General features: G+C 40.7%; 1 protein-coding gene across 1 annotated transcript; it reads right to left on the bottom strand. All coding sequences in view use genetic code 11, as the record gives it.

The window, feature by feature from the left end:
* Positions 1–1047: 1047 nt before the first annotated feature.
* Positions 1048–18360, bottom strand: EGR_02231 (Contactin-1; the record flags this gene model as incomplete). Its single annotated transcript, XM_024491480.1, has 12 exons — positions 1048–1118; positions 2121–2287; positions 3443–3662; positions 5426–5756; positions 8249–8490; positions 9392–9673; positions 9986–10250; positions 10818–10987; positions 12439–12615; positions 13515–13790; positions 15014–15280; positions 18006–18360. The coding sequence occupies 12 exons, from the start codon at positions 18358–18360 to the stop codon at positions 1048–1050; spliced, it is 2823 nt and encodes a 940-aa protein (XP_024353986.1).
* Positions 18361–19314: the final 954 nt, after the last annotated feature.

The following is a 19314-nucleotide window of genomic DNA, read 5'->3' as shown; positions in this document are numbered from 1 at the left end:
AAATTCCTTGATGCAATTGAAAATTTATTTTTCTTTGTATTCACTAAGATCGTTGCCTTGTATGGTTCCCAAGACCCCTGTAAGTTTTGGCAAGTAGCATTCGATAATTGTCCATATTTATTTATAACACCTGAAGTCACATAACTTCTTGCGTCAACGTTAGCTTATATTCCAATCCAACTTATGCAATATAGAGAAGGCTTAGGATTCTTTGTCCGCTAAAATGCAACCTCCATATCGCTCGCCTAGTTCGTGGAGCACATATTGATGCTGCATTTTACGTGGTCTACCTTGCAATCACTAGGTTGTAAACAACTGCTGCAATTTTATGAAGTTCCCGTTGGCGTATTTTTAGCCAGCTATAAAAAATTTTTTCTTTAATGGTCCGAAAATGCATAACACAGTTTCAGGTACAGCAGCTATCAACAGGATACCTGAATTCAGCTCCAAATGCGGAATATGGGTAGTTTTTCAGCAGTAAATTGCATATAAGGATCATTGCTATTTTTCTCAAGGTTTTATTAAGGTTATATCCAGACGCTAATAAATTCAAAGACAATTGAATGTTCCCAAACCATAAATGAAATCGTTTGTTACGCATTACTACGTGGAAATTAAAGCGAATCCTTAGTGTGTTTATTCCACTCGGACTAGCAAAAGAGCTCTTGTAGCAGGTACCAGTCAGTTTCGCTACCTGGGTTTCATTTGATCACTTAAACACATTCATGTGAATAAATACAAACCGTGGGCACATCGCCACCTTATTCTGTAATATCTTTTGAATTGGATTGAAAATAATTAACCCCAATTAATTAAGTTCAATTTCAATATATCAGACGCATAAATTAGTTCATTCAAGCTAATAAAAATACATTTTTCGAAACTGCAGCGTCATCTTATTAAAAATGTGTAGAACTGGAAAAATTGGCAATGGGACCGAGTTTAAATAAAGTCTGACTTAAGTCTCCGAATGGCAAGCAGACCAAATTCTGTTTGCGCATGTAAGCTGTTAATTGTTTGTTTAACCCTCGGCTTTGGTAAAAGGGGTCATTTAGGGACTCCGCCATTGTGCCATCGCCGAGCGTCCTGACCTCCGGGCCACACCAGTAGCCCCAAGCCTAAATGTGTGTCAAATATGCATATATTCTGCACGAGTAGTGTTTTCTTTCGTCTTCAGGGATGTCTCGAGGAGCTACATTGGCGGTAGCGGAAAGCAGAATTCATCCTAAAGAACAACTATCCCGATTTCTACGGAAGCATGACAAATCTTAGCGTGATGAAAGAAGGTCACGTGCCGCGGAAGGGAGAATTTTTGACAATCCCTAAAAGAATGTTCGAAACAGCGATCATCTTCGGCAGCCACCCAAGCCCCGTGTTCTGCAGGAAGACTGTTAATAACTGAAAGGCAACCATCGGTGAACCATTTGGAAAAGCTTGTTACGGAGCTGTCCACCTTAACAGATACTAATTATGTGGACATGAGAGGTAGCCAGCACGTTTTCTCTTTCTTAGCACACTTCCAAACAGGGCTAAACTCAGATCCAGTGGGATTGCCAAGAGGGGTCTGTGGCGCTGGGATTAGGTGTCTTCCCATTTCCATGAAAATTTGATAACTGGCACGGTTGGCTCGTGGGTGTTCCCTTACAACACCGACTACGTTGTGATGGCTGACATAGGAGGTTGACCAAAAGAGGAGAGGGGCTATGTGATACTAAGTGTTCGTTTAGTTCTCGGTTTTGGTAAGAGCCACTTAAGGGCTCCGCTATTATTTCTTTGTCGGGTGGGCTGGCCTTTGAGTTCTGCCAGTGGCCCCAATTCGTTCTCCACGCCGACAATGCATATTCTACCAGAGTATTATGTATCACTTCGTCTTTGGGAAGTCTTGGTATAGACGACTCCGATGCATCCTGGTATTCATTAAAATCGTTTAAGGTGCCTAAAATAGGTTCACGATATTTTATTACTGGAGCAGTTCTTTTGCGGGACTCAGGGACCCACTCAAATTAACTGTCTTTTCACATTCATCAGCTGATGATGACAAAAGCTAATAATAAGGAGGCTGTAATGCATTTCAACACTTAGTCTAATGCGTTTAGTTAGGGTTAAATTAGCAATCTCACAGCAAAATTGTTCGCTCTCATCGGAGCCATCCCTGCAGTCATTGACGCCATTGCAAATCTTGTCAATGAGGACGCACTCGCCACTGAGACAGCTGATCTGTTTCGTGGGGCAGGAGTCTTGAATGAATATACGCGACTGCTTCGAGTAGACGTTATTCAGAAGGCATCTAGGGAATAATCACGAAAAGCAATCCTTACTAAGCAGTATGTTTTCTGGTTAATTGAGGCACAATTTAGAAGCAAAACGACACATCAAATTGGGCAATAAGTACTTTGCACAAGAATGGGATCAGTGAAAGGTCATTTTAATTTCACATAGGTTCAAAGTATCTGAATCATTTGTTGTATTTCAGGTTTTTAGACGCATTACACAAAGCATGGAACATAAGAAAATTGCCTTTTAAGGATGTCTTGAATGCTCAGAAAATGTGTTTAGGCTCGTCTATCCGAGGGTAGAGAGAGTTATTTCAAATGGGCTTTTGTGTCTGGACCAAGTATGCCATTTATAATGCTGCTTGCTGCTGTTGTGCTATGACTTTTGCATGACTGGTATTTACCACATTTGGAAGAAAAGTTCCGACACAAAAAACCAGACTGCTACAATGCGTCACCTTTCTAGCTGCACGTCTTCTCCAGCACATTAAATGAGCCATTTGAAGACCGACCTACAACGCACCGTTTATTGCTATTCATTATTAATTTAATCGAGAGCTTCAGGTTTCTTTGTACCCCATCCAAAGGGTTGACTTCGATTCATTTTACAGAATTATGAATCAGTTTGAGCTATCATGGCACTTTCACAAGTCATACTGACTAATCATAGCATACATTTTGAATAGTCTTCTTCAGGAAAATATGGAGATTCATAGAGGTTTAAAGTGAGAATGTCAAACATCTTTTAGTATCAAAAAAGAGGAAATCGTCTCCTCTTCATAGAGTAGGCAGCCTTTAACAATGATTTAGCATAAGGCAGGTTCACGGATTGGAAAGTAAGTATCAGTTTCATTGAACTTTGAGGAATGCTGCCACGTAAATTCAAGCTAAAGCTGAACGATTTTGCTGGTTAAAAATAAGATCAAACGCATTTTAGTTTATTTTTTGAAACTATACAGGGCTACTTCCACGTTTGCACGATTTCCTGGTACTATATTAGCAAAAGTAGGTTTTGAATCCACGTATTTTTTAAAAACTTTGAATGACAATTCATAAATCAAACAAATGAACTTAAAGATTGTAAGGAAATGGGGAAATAAGACAATATGATAGCAAAAATCGGAATGTGCTAGCGCAGTTGTAAAACTGGTGACGTGCACCCAACAAACCGAATAGACATTCCGTTGTAGACGGTAGAAAGACCTCTGGGTACGGAGATAATGACCCTTTGGGCAGCAGGAAAGAGAAGTTGGAACTGGCTGTCAATAGTGATATTGGCATCGGATGAGAACACTACTGACGGTCGAACACCCGACCGATGGGAGGTACACTCAATTTGAAAGGGCTTGAACGCACCGGCGCTCACCACTCTCGGACCCATAGCCAACTCTAAAGTGGATCGTTTCAGCATTGCTGGATTACGCTTCAAAGTTATGGTACTTATTAGCTTTGCTAAATCGTTTGCTTTTTTGATCAAGCATACTCTAGATATTTTAGTCCTGATACATGCGAATTAATGTTCTATGAGTGAGGGCAGAATATCTCATTAAAGAGAATAAGATTTAATGCAGAAAAAAGAAAGTGTAAGAAAGTGTAAGTGCAAAATTTTACCTGCGACTTACCTACGATATCATAAAATGTACTGACATGCTCCACTATCCACTTTCGCTCAAATATGTCAAACAAACCATATGCTATGTTTCCCATCTGGAAGAAACTTCCGATGACTTTTCAGGAAGAATACGTAAAATCCAAGGGATTATATTATTACAGTGCATTTTAATTGCATTACGAAGTGGTGTTAGTTGTTCTAAAAGATATCAGGAGATATTACAAGGTGCATTAAGAAGTAATTTATTGCAGTCCATTCGTTAACCTGTACCTCAATGGGTGTGAATTTCTCAGCCAATAAATAAAGTTCGTTTACTATATTTATAAGGAAATGTAACCTACTAAATTCCTCTTAGCCCCAAAATTATTGGGTTTGGGATTAATTGGTCGATAGTTTTTACTATTGCATCTGAAAAGCACCCATCCCTTTTAATTGAATCTCCTGGAAGGGAAATACTGGCCCGATTTGGGCTAACATGAATGCATATTTACTTATATATATGCCCTCTTTTACCGACTCGGCAGTGTATAAAACACTGCATCCTACGCAGAATGAAATGCAGACCAATGCGTCTCAATATTACCGGACCATGTACTATTTTTCTTTTGTAATTTATTGTTCAAAGCCTGTTTCCCGATTTAGTTGAGTCTTGAAAACAACCTTTTGCTTAATGACTGTAGAACCTTTTCGACAAAATGCATTGGAGTTAACTGTTTGATCTACTCGGAGGCATAGACAAATCGTCCACTCACCGTTCTATCAATAAATCATGAAGGGGGATGGAGTAAGCGTCTTTGCCTCATCGCAACGTTCATTTACACGATCAATCTGCACTAGTACAATGTCTTCTCACATCACTACACGCCACTACAACATGATTAATGATAGATCGGTCTCTGTACACTTTTAAGAGTTCTTACACTGGCAAACCCCTAATTTTATGAACACGTTTTTGATAAACGCTACGAGATAGCATATTTTATGCAGGCAGGCCATTCTATCTAAAGACATCAGGCTGTATTCGAGATGCATTCTTACAACTTCTCAAGATGGGCTTAACTAAGACCAAGGCAATGCTTTTTTAAGTTGGGAGACGTGATTATTAACCTTATGGTGCAAACTAGACCCAAGAGTTGATTAATGTTGCACTTTTTTATTAATACGACTATCACCTTAGTAATATTTCTGAAATTGTGTAGTAATGTGTGCCGTCATTATATTTTAGAGGTGATTTCAGTGTTAGTGCAAACGGACTTTAATACTAGAAACAAAATAAGGACTGTTTAACATAAACCAGAAGGAAGTGCAACGCTGTGCAATTTTCAGATGAGCATTTGTAGACAAAGCTTTTGACTGATTTGATCCCCATCAGGCTGGGCATTCAAGACTTTAAATCTCATTTGGAAATTATATTGTTAGGTTGAAATTTGTGACCAGTTTTTGATATATAGTCAATGTGCACAACTAAAGCGAGATTTGATATGAGAACATCAGTCCATCTTCGTGTCTACGCTACATTCTCTTCTGAGTTCCTACTCACCCCAAGTATCTTCAGAGGGTAGAGTCAAAATTTCCTCCGCATATTTGACAACGGACTGGATAGTCGCACGACACTGGTATTTACCAGTATCTTGCCTACCGAAGGCAGGGATATCGAGGACTTGATTGTTCCCTATCACTTGGCCGTCTTTCGTCCATTCGAAAGTCACACCATTGGCATCTGGTTGCACAATGCAGTGCAGTTCAACCGCGTCATCATAGGTGAAGTGCGAGGGGTAGCTCGCAATGTGGATAGTGTAGGAACTGCCACTGTCACCCTCAATCCCATCTGCGCCGATTTCTGTCCCATTTTCCAGTTGGAGGAAGAGTTGCTAAGTAAAAGTGTATGATATCATTAATCTGTAAATAGTATACTGACTATTATAATAATACTAGATGGCATTTCCATTGTATAAGATTTTCGACCTTTCCTCTTCTCTCGCTTGTAGTAGAGCGGTATTTGTCTTAACTGCAACTTAGCTACTCGGGTTCTTTAGTCTCCGTGGTCTCTGTCGCTACCTTGATGACATATGTCTGGTTAATGCCAATTCTGTGAACATCCCACCAGCCTTTCTGTGCATTTATGAGACACTTGAAGAAATGCTTGAAAAAGATTAGATTTTGTGAGTTAAGTTGGACAGGATTTTTTTATTATATTATCTCACAATATGTCCCAAAGTGATCTTTCCATTACTTGTCAAAATCATTGCATTTATTTGGTAAAAGAAAAGATTTTATCTAATTTAACCGTTGGCTCACATGTGATGCTTTTTGGTAAACTTCATTAATACTACCCCTCCTTTTTTATCAGCTACCTACCTCTAGGGCTAAAATATCATTTGTGGAGCACACAGAGCAGTAGTAACAAAGGATTTTAAAGAAAATAAAGGGAAACGTATTGCAAAGCGGTTTGATACTTCAAAAATAAATACAACTTTGCAACAGTGCCATGGTTACAGGCTTATAGGAAAGTGACCGAGCAGTTTTAGCAACTGCTGTTCCCCTATATACTACAACCCACTTCGTGGCTTCTTTAGTTGATCCATTCACTAAACAACGTCTGATTACTTCCTTACTTTAAGTTTATTTGCGTTAATGAATCTTTTCAACAGTGCATAAATCCAATGAATTGTCTATTGATCTAGCAATTTCAATACACGTAGTCTACGACCCGAAAACGGCATCCAAACTTGCAATAGCTTCATTCCAAGTGTATTTTACCTCTAAATTAAGTATTTCTAATATATTTTATCTGCATTTAACATTTGAACTTCTCATTTGATATCAGCAAATTCTTGGCAGCATGTTAGGCGAATAGCAAATAACCCCATCACCAGGAGAGCTGTCAGCTAGACCCCGCCGTTCAAGGGGACAAGTTCCGTTTGCAATTTCGACTCTATTGGTATGACTAGAACAAAACGAGTTGCTTTTGCTTGATGAAAGAACGCTCGAGGCCGGACATGTGCTATTGAACCTTAGCCAATTCTCCCCGATTGTTAAGGCAAGTTTACGCTATCTGCATTTTTATTGTTCTCTTCTGTCAATTTAATAATAGAAGAGCTAATTTTACTTCGAATATGCTTTATGACAAATGCAGTCTACGTGCCAATCCACAGGCTCGGATGATGCGGTGAACTTCGACGGAGAAAAGTTGATTAAAATAATTTGTCTATTTGTGGGATTTCTGTCTTGGGTAATTTTTCATTCCTTAAGATACTTAAAGGCCAAAATAAAAACTATTGACTAAGTGCCTAGAAAATCAGACTTGAGAATTGAGGTTGAGGAGTAGAGGCGTTTTAGATTATAGTCATGTGTGCCATCAATAACCTATTTATATTTTTATCGCCTGCTGTCATTCAAACTGGGAAAAATATCGCCGGAGTGGATACGTTTATCTGTTTATCTTTGATTCTAAGCCAAAACATGTCTTATAATTGTAATGGGAGATATTATTAAAGAGGCTTGGATGCAAAAATGAATCGTAGATTCCCGAGGGAACTTGTTACAGTAAGAGAATTTAAGACAACAGAATATTGCAGTGTTACCTTTCAATCTTTGAACGTGGTGGTGTTTTTCTATAAAATCCGTCAAAATAACAACAAAGACTATATTTTAAAATCACCTTTTCTAAACTCAATAAAGAAAGCCAAATCACCTCCCACGACTCATCATATACCTGTTTCCTTGGCGTTTAATGAGGTGGTAGATTAATCATTAGTGGAATGTTAGACAATAATACGTTCCTTCATTTACCTGAAAAGCATATTTTAGATAATTTATATGCAAAACAGGTGAGAAGTTGTCTTTGCTTACAACCAAATGAAGTATTTTCAGTTGCCTCAAGCTCGAGTCTCTAATTACACCTTAATTACCATGGAGCACTTGTTTTTAAGCGGAATTTAACTTATTTGACGAAATTTTTTTAGTCGAAATATTTTATTCTCTTCCTAGGGCAATGCTCAATGTATTCTGAAAATTCGACAGGTAGTAACAACGTCCATTTCCAATACATCACTCAACTGGACAGATTTGATTAGAAAAGTAGTCAGCCCATGTAGAACTTGGACAATATGTAGGGATATGACTCTAGTGTGATAATTGCGGCCGTCGAATATTAACTTTCAGAAGCCAAGCTTTCTGCAATGGACAACAACTTCATCCGGGATCCCCGTGTATGTGGCAAAAACCTCTACATGATATTTAGGAAGAAACTTGAAACTTGCAATTCTTCAAGGCTGTGAGAAACAAAAGCTATTCACCTGAAGACTGATTAAGGAATGCTAAGGGAAGATTAAGGAAGATAAGAATGTAAAGGATGGCACACCTTCAGGAGAATGTTTCCATCTGGAAGGAAGGCTTCACAGAAGTAGCTACCCTCGTTGCCGTTCTTGAAGCGCTCGATCATGAGACGGCCATCGGACGCCACCATTAAGTTCTGCGCGTTCACCCACCGCACCTTAGCACCCGGGTGCAACGGTTGCACCTCGCAGAGAACCTCGACTCGTGAGTTTGGAAACATTTGGCTCCCCTGGCCCGAGATTCGTAGTGAATAGTCATCCGGATTCACTGTAAAACAGGAGAGCAATCAGGTTCTTCCTCGAAAACTTGCCGATTAATCTCGAATACCACATGTTTCGTTGTAACTCAGGAAATGCTAATTCCTTTTAGAGGTCGTATTATATGAAACCTTTAAGTTAATTGAAATTCATTTAATCTACTATATGCAATAGAAAACTTTTGAGTGTCAGTAATTCATTAGCCAACTACAAATATCGCACCACAGCGACAATCGACTACTGACCAAGCTGTTACGAAATCAAACTAATGTAGAAGGAAATTTATTCGAGATTTCGAAGATAATAACTGTTTTATATTGGCAAAAGGCACCAATGCATCAACTACCTATTGGTAACATTTTGCGCCTCCTAATTTTTTTAAAGAAATTAGTTGTGAATGTACAGGAGTTTTGTGTACTTGTCCTTGCAGTTAAGAAAACAACAGCTTCAAAGCTTGGTAGCCTTGGTTGAATTCCAATCTCAAATGAAGTTGGAATTGCGGTGTTTGGTAAACAGAGCTGAGATTTTGTTACCTTGTATAATGAACCCTTGTTATTATAGGTTTTCTCAAATGCTAGGGTTTACTTCCATTCTTCACAAATTTTACCATAAAAAACTTGGAATTACTAAAAATCGTATACAAATTTATTAAAAATAATGTGGTATCATTATTTTATTAATTGGAAATGTTCTTAACAAAAAAACATGTCATACATTTTCAATTAATTGTACAAACAGTACTAATTACAATGCCGTATTTTTCCATTGACAGAAGGCTAATCTTATTTAGGTAAAATATTTCCTTTTTTATCAAATTCCTCCAGTTGGAGGCAATACCTTTGGCTTAAGGGTCATGATCTAGCCATATTTCCACCATCCAAGGTAAAAGCGAAGGTACGGAAAACTCTTACTTTGCAGAAGGACGTCACTTTGCAGTTCATGTGAATAGCCGGAGTGGATGCCGCGTACACGAATGGTGTAAAGGCCGAACTGTTGGGGCGACTGCAGTTGGACGTACATCTCGGGACTGGGCTGAGGAGTCACTGGTTGGCCCTCGGGGCTTATCCATGTATATTCGAACTGCTCCTGAGTCACACCCACAGGGAAAGGCAGGTAAGGTATCGACACCCGCCTGTGCGTGAAGCCTCCTATACGCAGGTTCTCCGACAAGGTAGATATTTGAAAACGTAGGGCTGCAAATCGACGAAAACTTTAAAGATAGCAAAATTTTGAGAAACTTATATAACTCAACAAAGCTGCACTTATAAATTGGTTTCGGGGGATATATTAGGGAAGACAAGATAAATATTATGATCCCTGAAAAATAAATAATTATCAAATGAAACTAAAAACACCGAACGTTTGCCATTTGCTATCAGGTAGCATTTTCATTTATGCCTAATACACTTTAAGAAATATTGTCTGATATGCTCATTGTTACAACAATCTCGTCTGTGACCAAAAATAGATGTACTGCAGTTTTGGGGAATTAGACCATCGGATACTCTCATGCCGAAGAGTGGGTGGAAAGTCACTAAATGTGCTCTTCAAACCAAACTTGTGCATGAATGCCTGAACAACGCAACGTGAACTGGTGTCTATTTCACCTCCTTGTGTTGCACTTTCCATCACAGAACTGAAAACCATGAGCCTGACACAGACTCTCCGCAGCACTGTGTAGTCGTGACGCCATTTTCGCATGGAGGAGGAGGAGGAGGAGAGATGGGCACGACCTGAGTGTGCAGTAGCTGCATTCACCAACCAGGCGTGCTAGGGGGATCGGACTTGACCAAGCATGATGGCATGCACATTCTTTTAAGGAATGAGAAGTTGTGGGTGGTAATTCAAAGGGCAGAGAGTAAGCAGTGTGAATTTGGCAGCGTGTAATTCAGTGGACACTCAGTTCTAGGAAGTGCAAATTATCAACAGAATCAGTTCTCTCCTAAATTTGCAATATCCCAAAGGCAGTCCTCACAAATCACTCGTAGTTGGAAGAATTCCCGAAGAGCTGAGGAGAATTGGTTGAATTAACGAGGGGAGTTGGAAAGCGGATGGGGTGCGGAGACGTTCTCATTGGTAGAAGATGGTAAATTGGCGTTCACTTGAAGTTGCACAAATTATGCATTTCGAGTCATTGGTATTGCAAGAATTGTTGGTGGTGTTTCGAGAATGACACTGTGACGGAAAGTGGTAAGAGAACGGGGTGACAATAAAGTGAGCGCAGTATTTGGTGTAGCTCGCTGCAACGAATTGGCATAACACACAGACACTTGTCAAGTGGCGTTGCCTGTGTGCGCAGTTCGAAGCTGAGATAGTCTCTACTGTGGTCTGTCCTACCTTTCTGTTATTTCGAACCCTCATGTCATGCAGTGTCGGTTGAATGCAGAGTGTGTGATTCGAAGTCGGCTCCGAAGCTGCAGGAGTGACTCGTACTGCGAACTTACTGGTACTTGGAGGAAGCGTGGCAGTGGAGCGCATTGTCAAGAAATGCTTCCCAAAATAGAGTCCTGGTGATAAATCACACGAAGTGGATACATCGTGTTGAGGAGTGTCCTCTAATCTTGGTCATGGAGGAGGGAGAATGACGTGTGCCTGGTGACAGGGTGGAGTGAGTACAGTGATGTTTAAAGTGGTTGTTGAAACAATGAGTTTGCACAACCATCAATGGAGAAGGGGAATTTGTGGAGTCTACTAAGTAAGCAGGCCTCAGATATATTGATGAGTGACAGGAGGAAATTACCTTGAAAGGCTGTCTGATGTGGCTTTCACTTGTAATACGTGCGTTGTAAAACTGCTTTCCAGGTTAGGTTTTGTTGAACCACTGACTGACCGACAGGCCTGTGATGAGAAATGCTTTGCGTGTTGTATTCAAGCATTCGTGAGGCGAACAACAACCTGACTGGTTATCCCAGACCTGTCCACTCACTACCCACCCTCCACTTCTAAGGCATCACCTTACTCCCAGAAGACTGTGTATTGAGTGCATGTGGTGGACTGCAGATGCGACTGATCACTGGAAGCTTCCTATTGAAGACCAAGCAGTAATTGCACGAGGAGCTGCCTCATCCCATCCTACACATGACCCTGACCTTCTCCCAAGTGAGGATGCTCGCCTTTTTTAGTATTGGACACCCACATGCGTAATTGCATGAGCAGTTGAGCAGTGAGTGGTATGGAAACGGAGGTGGCCAGTGATGGATGGTGTATTTCAAGAAGCAAACGCGCTGTTTCGTTGTGCAGGGATTGTGGATTGCAGTGATGCTTGCTCCAACGAATAACGACTTTAAGGCGACTTCGCTCCATTTCCCTACCTCGTAATGTGAGAACAGTGCGTGTTGGTTTGGCCGCCTCACATGTGTTCCTCAGAGTGATTGGAATCGCCTCATTTATTACCCCCATATGAGCACTTGACAGATCTTGCCCAGACAGAGGACGTCCATCACTTTATTTGGTGCTTCTGAATGCAATAAAGTGTTTCATCAAACGGCTTCGTATTCCTATGAGGCACAGTTTACAGGGGTGTTTGAATTGCAAAACTCCATCTGCTTATCTTTTCTAACTGACCAACCTTACAGACCTGCCTGTTTCCCTTTGCTAATCCAAAGCCAACAACATAGGGTAATGACAGATGGTATAATTATTTGGTTGTTATGAGGCAATGTCAATCGGTGACCTCAAAAACGGATGCAACCCCGTGTAATGATCATTACTTCCCTATCAACACATTCCTGTGTGGTCACCAAATGTGGCTGTTCTACTATTAAACAAACGAGCAAATAAGCGCATGCATGAATGACGCACATGAGACCTGCTGTTCTGTGCTCCTTCGACGGTTACGAGAAAGAAGTGGGACTCTGTTTGGTCAAAGTCGCAGTGAAGAAGTGCTATGCTTGTGCTTTCTTGAGCAGTAGCAAAGGCTGCATTTTGTGCACTCCAAGTGAAGCGAAGCACGAATTACTGGGAGGAGGCAGAAGGGCATCCCAAGTCATCATTATGTTTGACCTCGCTCTGAAGAGATTGACAACTCTGTGCGATTCCGTTGAATCGATTACCAGAAGACGCAGCTCCCATGAGCACTTTTCGTCACTGGAAGATTCGCATTCGTCAAATCTTCGCACATCGAAATCAGACCTCTCTGGATAAGTCCATGAATTGGCAGTGGTCCCATAGACGCAATTATTTACAAACCAATGCGTTCCGCTCTCGTCCTCTTCCTTCATTTATCACCTTCCCGTTGTGCGCATGGTTGCATTCAAGGTATTTGTAGATTCCTGCCTAACTGGTGACCAGTGCGGTGGGGCATTATGTGCAGTAAAACGACACTTTCATAACCCACGAAGCGGTGGTGTTGAACATAAACCCAAATCCGCCATGATGACCCACTTTCGTCTGCGCTTTGCAACTGGCCAGCTTCCAAGTCGGATGTGAGACCGCTTTTCAGAGTCAAATTGCCACTTAGCGAAATCGCAGCCAAGAATGCAGCAATTGCTTGAATTCCACCTCGTTTCGCCTAATGACCCAATCATTCACTTAGCAGTCAAAACAGCCGTTCATCACCATTATCATTACCATCATCATTCGTGGGAGTCATTAACGTGGAAGATGTTGTCCTGAGAGATGGTGCTTCAGTCAGTTAGACCCAAATAGAATGACTCGACAACTACGATTGGTACGAGTTGCTTTGCAATCGACACGAGTTTCTAACGAATAGAAGGAGGAGGAGGAGGAGTAGGAGGAGTAGCGCACTGTCGCCTCCTCCTCCGCCCCCTCTTCCTTCTCCTCCTAGTCCTCCTTAAGGAGAGAAAGTGTGCTCTTTTCAGAATGACGTCAAATGCAGACACAAGGCACGTCATCCATTTCCTTCATTTTCCCTTTCTTGTCAAAAGCCCATGGTAGGAGGTTGCTACAGTGGTAGGACAATGCCACAGTGTGGAAGATGAAGTGCGGCATTTGCAGACGAAACGGCTTTTTACTTGATAGCAGTTAACTGCTAACTAAGATGTTTAGTAATTGTGTGGTGTGTGTGAGACTCACGCAAAACGATGACGTAGACGGTGCCCTCAAGATCGCGATGCGCAGCCTGAATGGACTTGGCGACACAGGTGTAGGCGCCCGAGTGGCGGGAGCGCAGAGCGTAATCAATTGTTAGTTGACTGCCATCGGCGATCTTTTGTCGGTGGGGGCCTAGCCAGTGGTAGGTGTAATTTGCGCCAGGGTGGTGCTTCTCCACTCGACATGTCTGGTGAACGGGACTGGTCTCCAGCACGTGGATGGTGTGGCCTGAGAGACCAGGGAAGATCACGTTGCCTGCTAAAGCAAGTCGAGAAGCATGTCTGTCATTCACAGTTATTGCAGAATTATCCTCTCATTCACTATGCGCTTCATTTGGTCGAAAATACAAAGCGCTTAATTTTTTCCGACAATCCTACTTAACCTAGATTTTTAGCATACTTTTCTTTTTTGACTGGTGATAAAATGCAAGTAACTGATTAGCTTTCAGTTGTCCTATTTGCGAATTGCCATGTTAACGGCTGTGTTAGTTAAAAAATGAACAGTATCATGGTTGCCAAATTTCTGTCAATCCACAGAAAATCGAAATAAGCCTTTTCCTATAAATGTCTAACGCACCTGTCTTTAACTGTTTCCCTGACACTTTCCTCTGCATAAAACGTATCCACAGGAGTTGTAAGTCCCCCTACCTCTCCACTACCACCACGGCGATTGTGCATTTTGGTTAGTATCGAGTGCAATACATGAATGAGTATGTTTGTTGCTCTGCTTTACCGACATTGCCTCAGTACTTTGTGAATTTTTTGGCAATAAAATGATCTGTGGAAACAGGTAATAAAATGATGACGGGGTCGAGCATCTAACTGGCCAAAGTGTCATGTTGTTGCACTTCGTAATGGGCGTTTCCAGTCTCCTGATGCCAATCCATCCCTGTATTGGGTCCCATGCATTCCATACATTAACGGAACCAGAAATTTCTCATCTGTGTGAGCAACCCGACAATTTTCCAGATGTTTTGGTGGCATCGAGTCCCACCTTCTTTTATTTCATTATGACCCCAAATGAATGCAACTGATATTTGGCCAGACATAATTTATTTGTTGACGGTGTTTCAAGGTTTTATTTGATAAGTTAATATGGTTTGAGTTTCTTTTCAATTACCTCGGATTGTAAGTAAGTTATTAGCACTTAACCAATCAAAAGCAACTAAAGGGTTCATTGCAAGTCGACCGTCTAACTTGTCTAAGCATTTTCAAGTCGGCGAAACCCCAGAATTATCTGCAAGTAACGAGCTCACATTTGCTTCATTGCTTTTAAAAGTGTCCGAAATCACCAAGTAAACATCAATGCTATCAATAGTTGGTGCATCCTTGAGGGTGGTTTTAGACCTATTAAGTAGTCAAATTTAGCACCTTATCTTGTGTCTACCTCCTGATTTGCCCTAGTGTCATCAGACGGTAAATATAATGACTTTTTGTGTGAAACCTGAGAGTAGCCATTATTGATGACTAGGCCCGTTTTACCGCGTTTGACTTGAATATTGGTGCCACGGCTGGCCTCGTGGCGGGTCCCATTTACATCAACTGACGCAGTGCACACGTAGACGCCAGACTCGTGGATACGAATGTTGGCGAGTCTCAGGAAACCCCGGTTGCTTATTAGTGTCCCGTTTGGGTTGTGCCATTGATAGCGTAAGTTTTTTGACCCCGGTGGCACGTTGCTGTCTGTGACATTGCAGAGAATAATCACTGACACGCCCTCGTCCACCACCTGGGTGAGCATCGTTTCAGCTAAAAGCAAGCACAGCAAAAGGAGCAGTTCTATCAACATTGAAGAGTCGCATTTTTGTTTCGTAAGTACACTGGGAAATATCAAATGGATATGCCCCTTTTCCATCCACAAGTCATTATGTTTGCCATCATTGTTACACACCATGATGGGGATTTTATGGTAGAAATTATGCTTTAAAGGTTTTTAGACCATTCCTGACTCCTGAGTATTAAATTTTTAAGGCATTTTAAGCAGTCAGATTGCCGTTCTAGTTTTGCACAAGAAAGGATTGCAATATCCAGAAATCCAAATTTTTACACCTACAAATTTATCAGTCGTGTTTGTTGGGCTTCGTGATTGGGCTAGAAGTAACAGACTGTAAATTTTAACAGACTGGTGACTGTACGAAGAAAGGAGGTGCAAAAAGCAGTCAGATTAACGGTAGCGCTGCCGAATTAGCCGGCCACTACGTTGCATGCAGGTAACAATAGGTGCAATGTCTGCCCAAGTGTTGGTGATTCAAGAAAAAGGGAAATAGTGGTTTCCATTATCAATTCTGTTATTAATTACAACTTGGCAGCTCTTGCTGTAATTTGTGACTGCGTAAATATTCATTTGCTCTACAATTTTCGAAAATTACTCAATTATAAAGCATTGGTATGGCCTCATAGAGAAAAAAAGTGTGTAGTTAAGAAGTCCACAACTCAAAAATTTGTGCCTTTGTGTTTGTAAAAGAGGTGATCGTAGTAGAAATTCAACTCCGGAAAATAAAATATTTCCTACATGGATGATATTTAAACATATAATGTACGCATGTGTAAAACTCACAAACCTGTTAATTTTTTTAAAATTTATTTCAAAAACGAGTGGGTAGGATGTGGGTAAGCAATATGGTCAGTGGGAAATCTGAGGACATTCATGAAACCTTTTTTCCTCTCATTCCAGCCATCACCGCTAGTAAAGCTCGTCACTACATGCCCCCAGGAATAAAAGTTTGTGAAAAGCAAATGCATTTTACATGTAGTTGAGCCAACAGAAAAGGTTAACACGGTGCAGTTAGGGCATCGTATTGTTCAAAAAACCAGAAAGACAGTGAAGCGCACCACTGACTATTACTTTGAGAGATTAGGCAGACGAAAATGCATTGCCAACATATCAGCTTCTCTGTTAGTATTTACCCGCCTCCAAATAAGACATTCTTGAACTGAACATATCATTACATCCACAACCGTGGGATCAAGTTCCTGTGTTTACATAAATCACTACTTCAGTACTGACTAGTCACACTTCACAGTAGATTTATTGGAGTCCACATTGTCGATACTCAAGGATATGTGACTTATTGTTAGATTTTATCTAAGTAGGTAATGTTTGAAATAAATGCATTGTCAAGATGAAGGTACTGTCGTTGTTTATACGTTGTAACTGATTTCATGAAATCCAGATTGGCTTTAGTAGTTACCTTTATGTATGCCTTGGTTTCCATAGTCCACGACCTTTTTACATTTAATAAGATAAAGTTTTAGTCTGCTTATGGCTGACAAATTGTAAATTCAATAACACAGGGAAGTGAAATACTGTTTCTAGCTCAATTTTCGAGGCTGTCTAGGAATATGAAATATTAAGCCCAACGTGACGAATCAAACTGGGGCTATTTCAGAGCGTAATATTAAATCAGTCAGCAAATTTTTAAGGACCTTCAAATTTCTTCCCTGACTAGTGCTTCTAAATAAATTCTAGACAGGGTGAAATTGCATCCATGGGTTTTACATTCAACTGACTACTCGAGACAATTGTTTTCAAATTTTGCGCATCCTCCTTACTGCAAGCAGGGTTAGCGTTGGAAGACTATTGCAGACTGCAAACTTTTGATGTGATAAAGCCTTTTAATAAGGACTAGCTAATAAAGGGTTGCGAATAGTGAATGACAAAGACTAAATTAAAAGACAATTAATTCTGTTAGTTAGAAAAGTTACCATAGTACTGAAAAGACTACGGTGATTAAAAGTGGACGTGCACCACCCCAAATATTTCGAAATCTTTTTTATTCCTCTAACTTGTAATGAATTAATCTTGCAAACCACTCCTCTACTTCAGCTGTGTCTACTTGGGTGTGTGTGCACACGAGTGTAATAGCTTGCTAACCGATGCGGTGATTCACAGTCGAACTTTTCTTCAAAAAGGCTCGAGTACCTGAAGCTACTCTCGAATAAAGACCTTGCCGTGATTTATTTTTGGTACAATTTTTACTAGACCTACTGGGTTTGACGCATGGGAGATTAGTTCATCGGGTGATTATTATTAGCCGTGAACAGGTAGTACCTATAGGATAGAATAATTGAAGCCAGAGAATGACTTAATGCCAAGTAATTAATTCAAATAGGTTTATGTTAAAACTAGATCTTCTTCAAATAAGTATTCTCTAGCCTTTGTCTGTTTACTGTGATTTTCTACCGAGCAATAAATAGCTGCTGAAGTCATCATGTACATAAAATCACATTGCAAATTACCGAGAGTTCTTGTGAAGTGTTTAATTCCCAAGTAAAACTAACGGGAAATGACACAATTTTACGTCACACTTGGCTTAGTTCGCAAGGTATAAAACCTTACCCTGCAGCACCCAGGAAGGAAAGTTTTACCAACTTGGCAGGAATTAGAAATGTTCATGACTTTCACTTACGCACAATTCACAAAACGTATGCTTAATGTCTCCATATAAGTATTCGGTCTGTAGCGTAAACTCACCCTTCTTAACGTACGCAAAAGTGGCGTGTTCAGCCACAACCTCCTTGTCCATTATCTTTCCTCGCACAATGCATTTGTAAAGTCCGCTGTCGCTTTCCCGCACATTGTAAATGGTGAAGGAGCGTCGGGTGGCGATAATGTGGGTATCGTTGAGAGTCCACTGGTAGGAAAGAGTGCCGCTTACCTGGCCACTTGGGTCGCACACAAACACGGCATTCTGACCCTCAAAGAGAGGACTGAAGCTGTCCCTCCTGTATGGCTCAGTCTGTCCTGTCAAGACACTGGTCGACCTCAGCAGGAGGAGGAACAGAAGAGGGATCAATCGCCGTCTCGGAGAAGTGTACCCATGGCCCATACTGACTGAAAGCGTGTACTTGGGTACATGTATTTCCAACTAGACGGTCCTAAATATATACGCCTTTCATGGCCTTGGACAACCAATCAGAGGTCAACGTACTTGATGCATCCTTTGGGCAACCACAGGTGGGGCTACTTCTTTGCAAACCTAAATTTTCACAAGGTCTGTGATGCTGGAGATAGCCAATTTGGTGATCTTCGTTTAAAGGCAAATGCTCTAAATGACCCATTTACAAAATATTCCCCAAAAATGACTTTTAGATGCACAATTTGTCCTTAAAATATGTAACAAGGTAGCGTTTTACGTGGATCTGGGACTAATTCCATTATTTTATACCTTCTTTTTGATTTCAACTCCGAGTGTTTTATGAAATTGTAGTGAATTCGGTCAATGTAAATTGACATATTGCCGTTCTTTGAGACGTTGTGAGGGGTACAGGTTTGTTCCAAGTGAAACCACAAGATCTTGAAAGTGGTGAAAATTAATATGCATAATTAATTTGCCATAATGATAAATAGGCCTTAAGTTCCCATACGTTAACTCTCATTTTAGCTCAAAACTGTAACCCAATAAAGCTTTCATAGTTGTGGGCTGTGGAACAATATTGTGGAGTGATTTACTAATGTCTTCACGGGTTTATTTTAATCCTATTCAAGTGTAAATAGGCCCTAAGAGTCTTTTTGGAGTGTACCAGTGTGGAATCCCAAAAATGCATATCGAAAAATTACAAAACTGAGGCTCACTGTCCACTTGTTTGCCATCATATGTGGCTGAGCTATTTTCCAAACCGTATATTATTATTTGTTTTATACAGGCTGTCACACGCATCGTATCGTCACACGACTGCACTTCACCATTAGATGGACCTCACATAGGCTAGAAGTGGTTAGGAGAGACTATATCCTTCCTCCATTACCCATTAGCCTTGTATGATTGAAAAGCATCTGTCTT

The sequence above is a fragment of the Echinococcus granulosus genome, assembly GCF_000524195.1.
Source record: "Echinococcus granulosus chromosome Unknown EG_S00010, whole genome shotgun sequence".
NCBI lineage: Eukaryota > Metazoa > Platyhelminthes > Cestoda > Cyclophyllidea > Taeniidae > Echinococcus > Echinococcus granulosus.
Note: the sequence above shows the minus strand (reverse complement) of the source record. Positions and strands in the feature narration are given on the sequence as shown.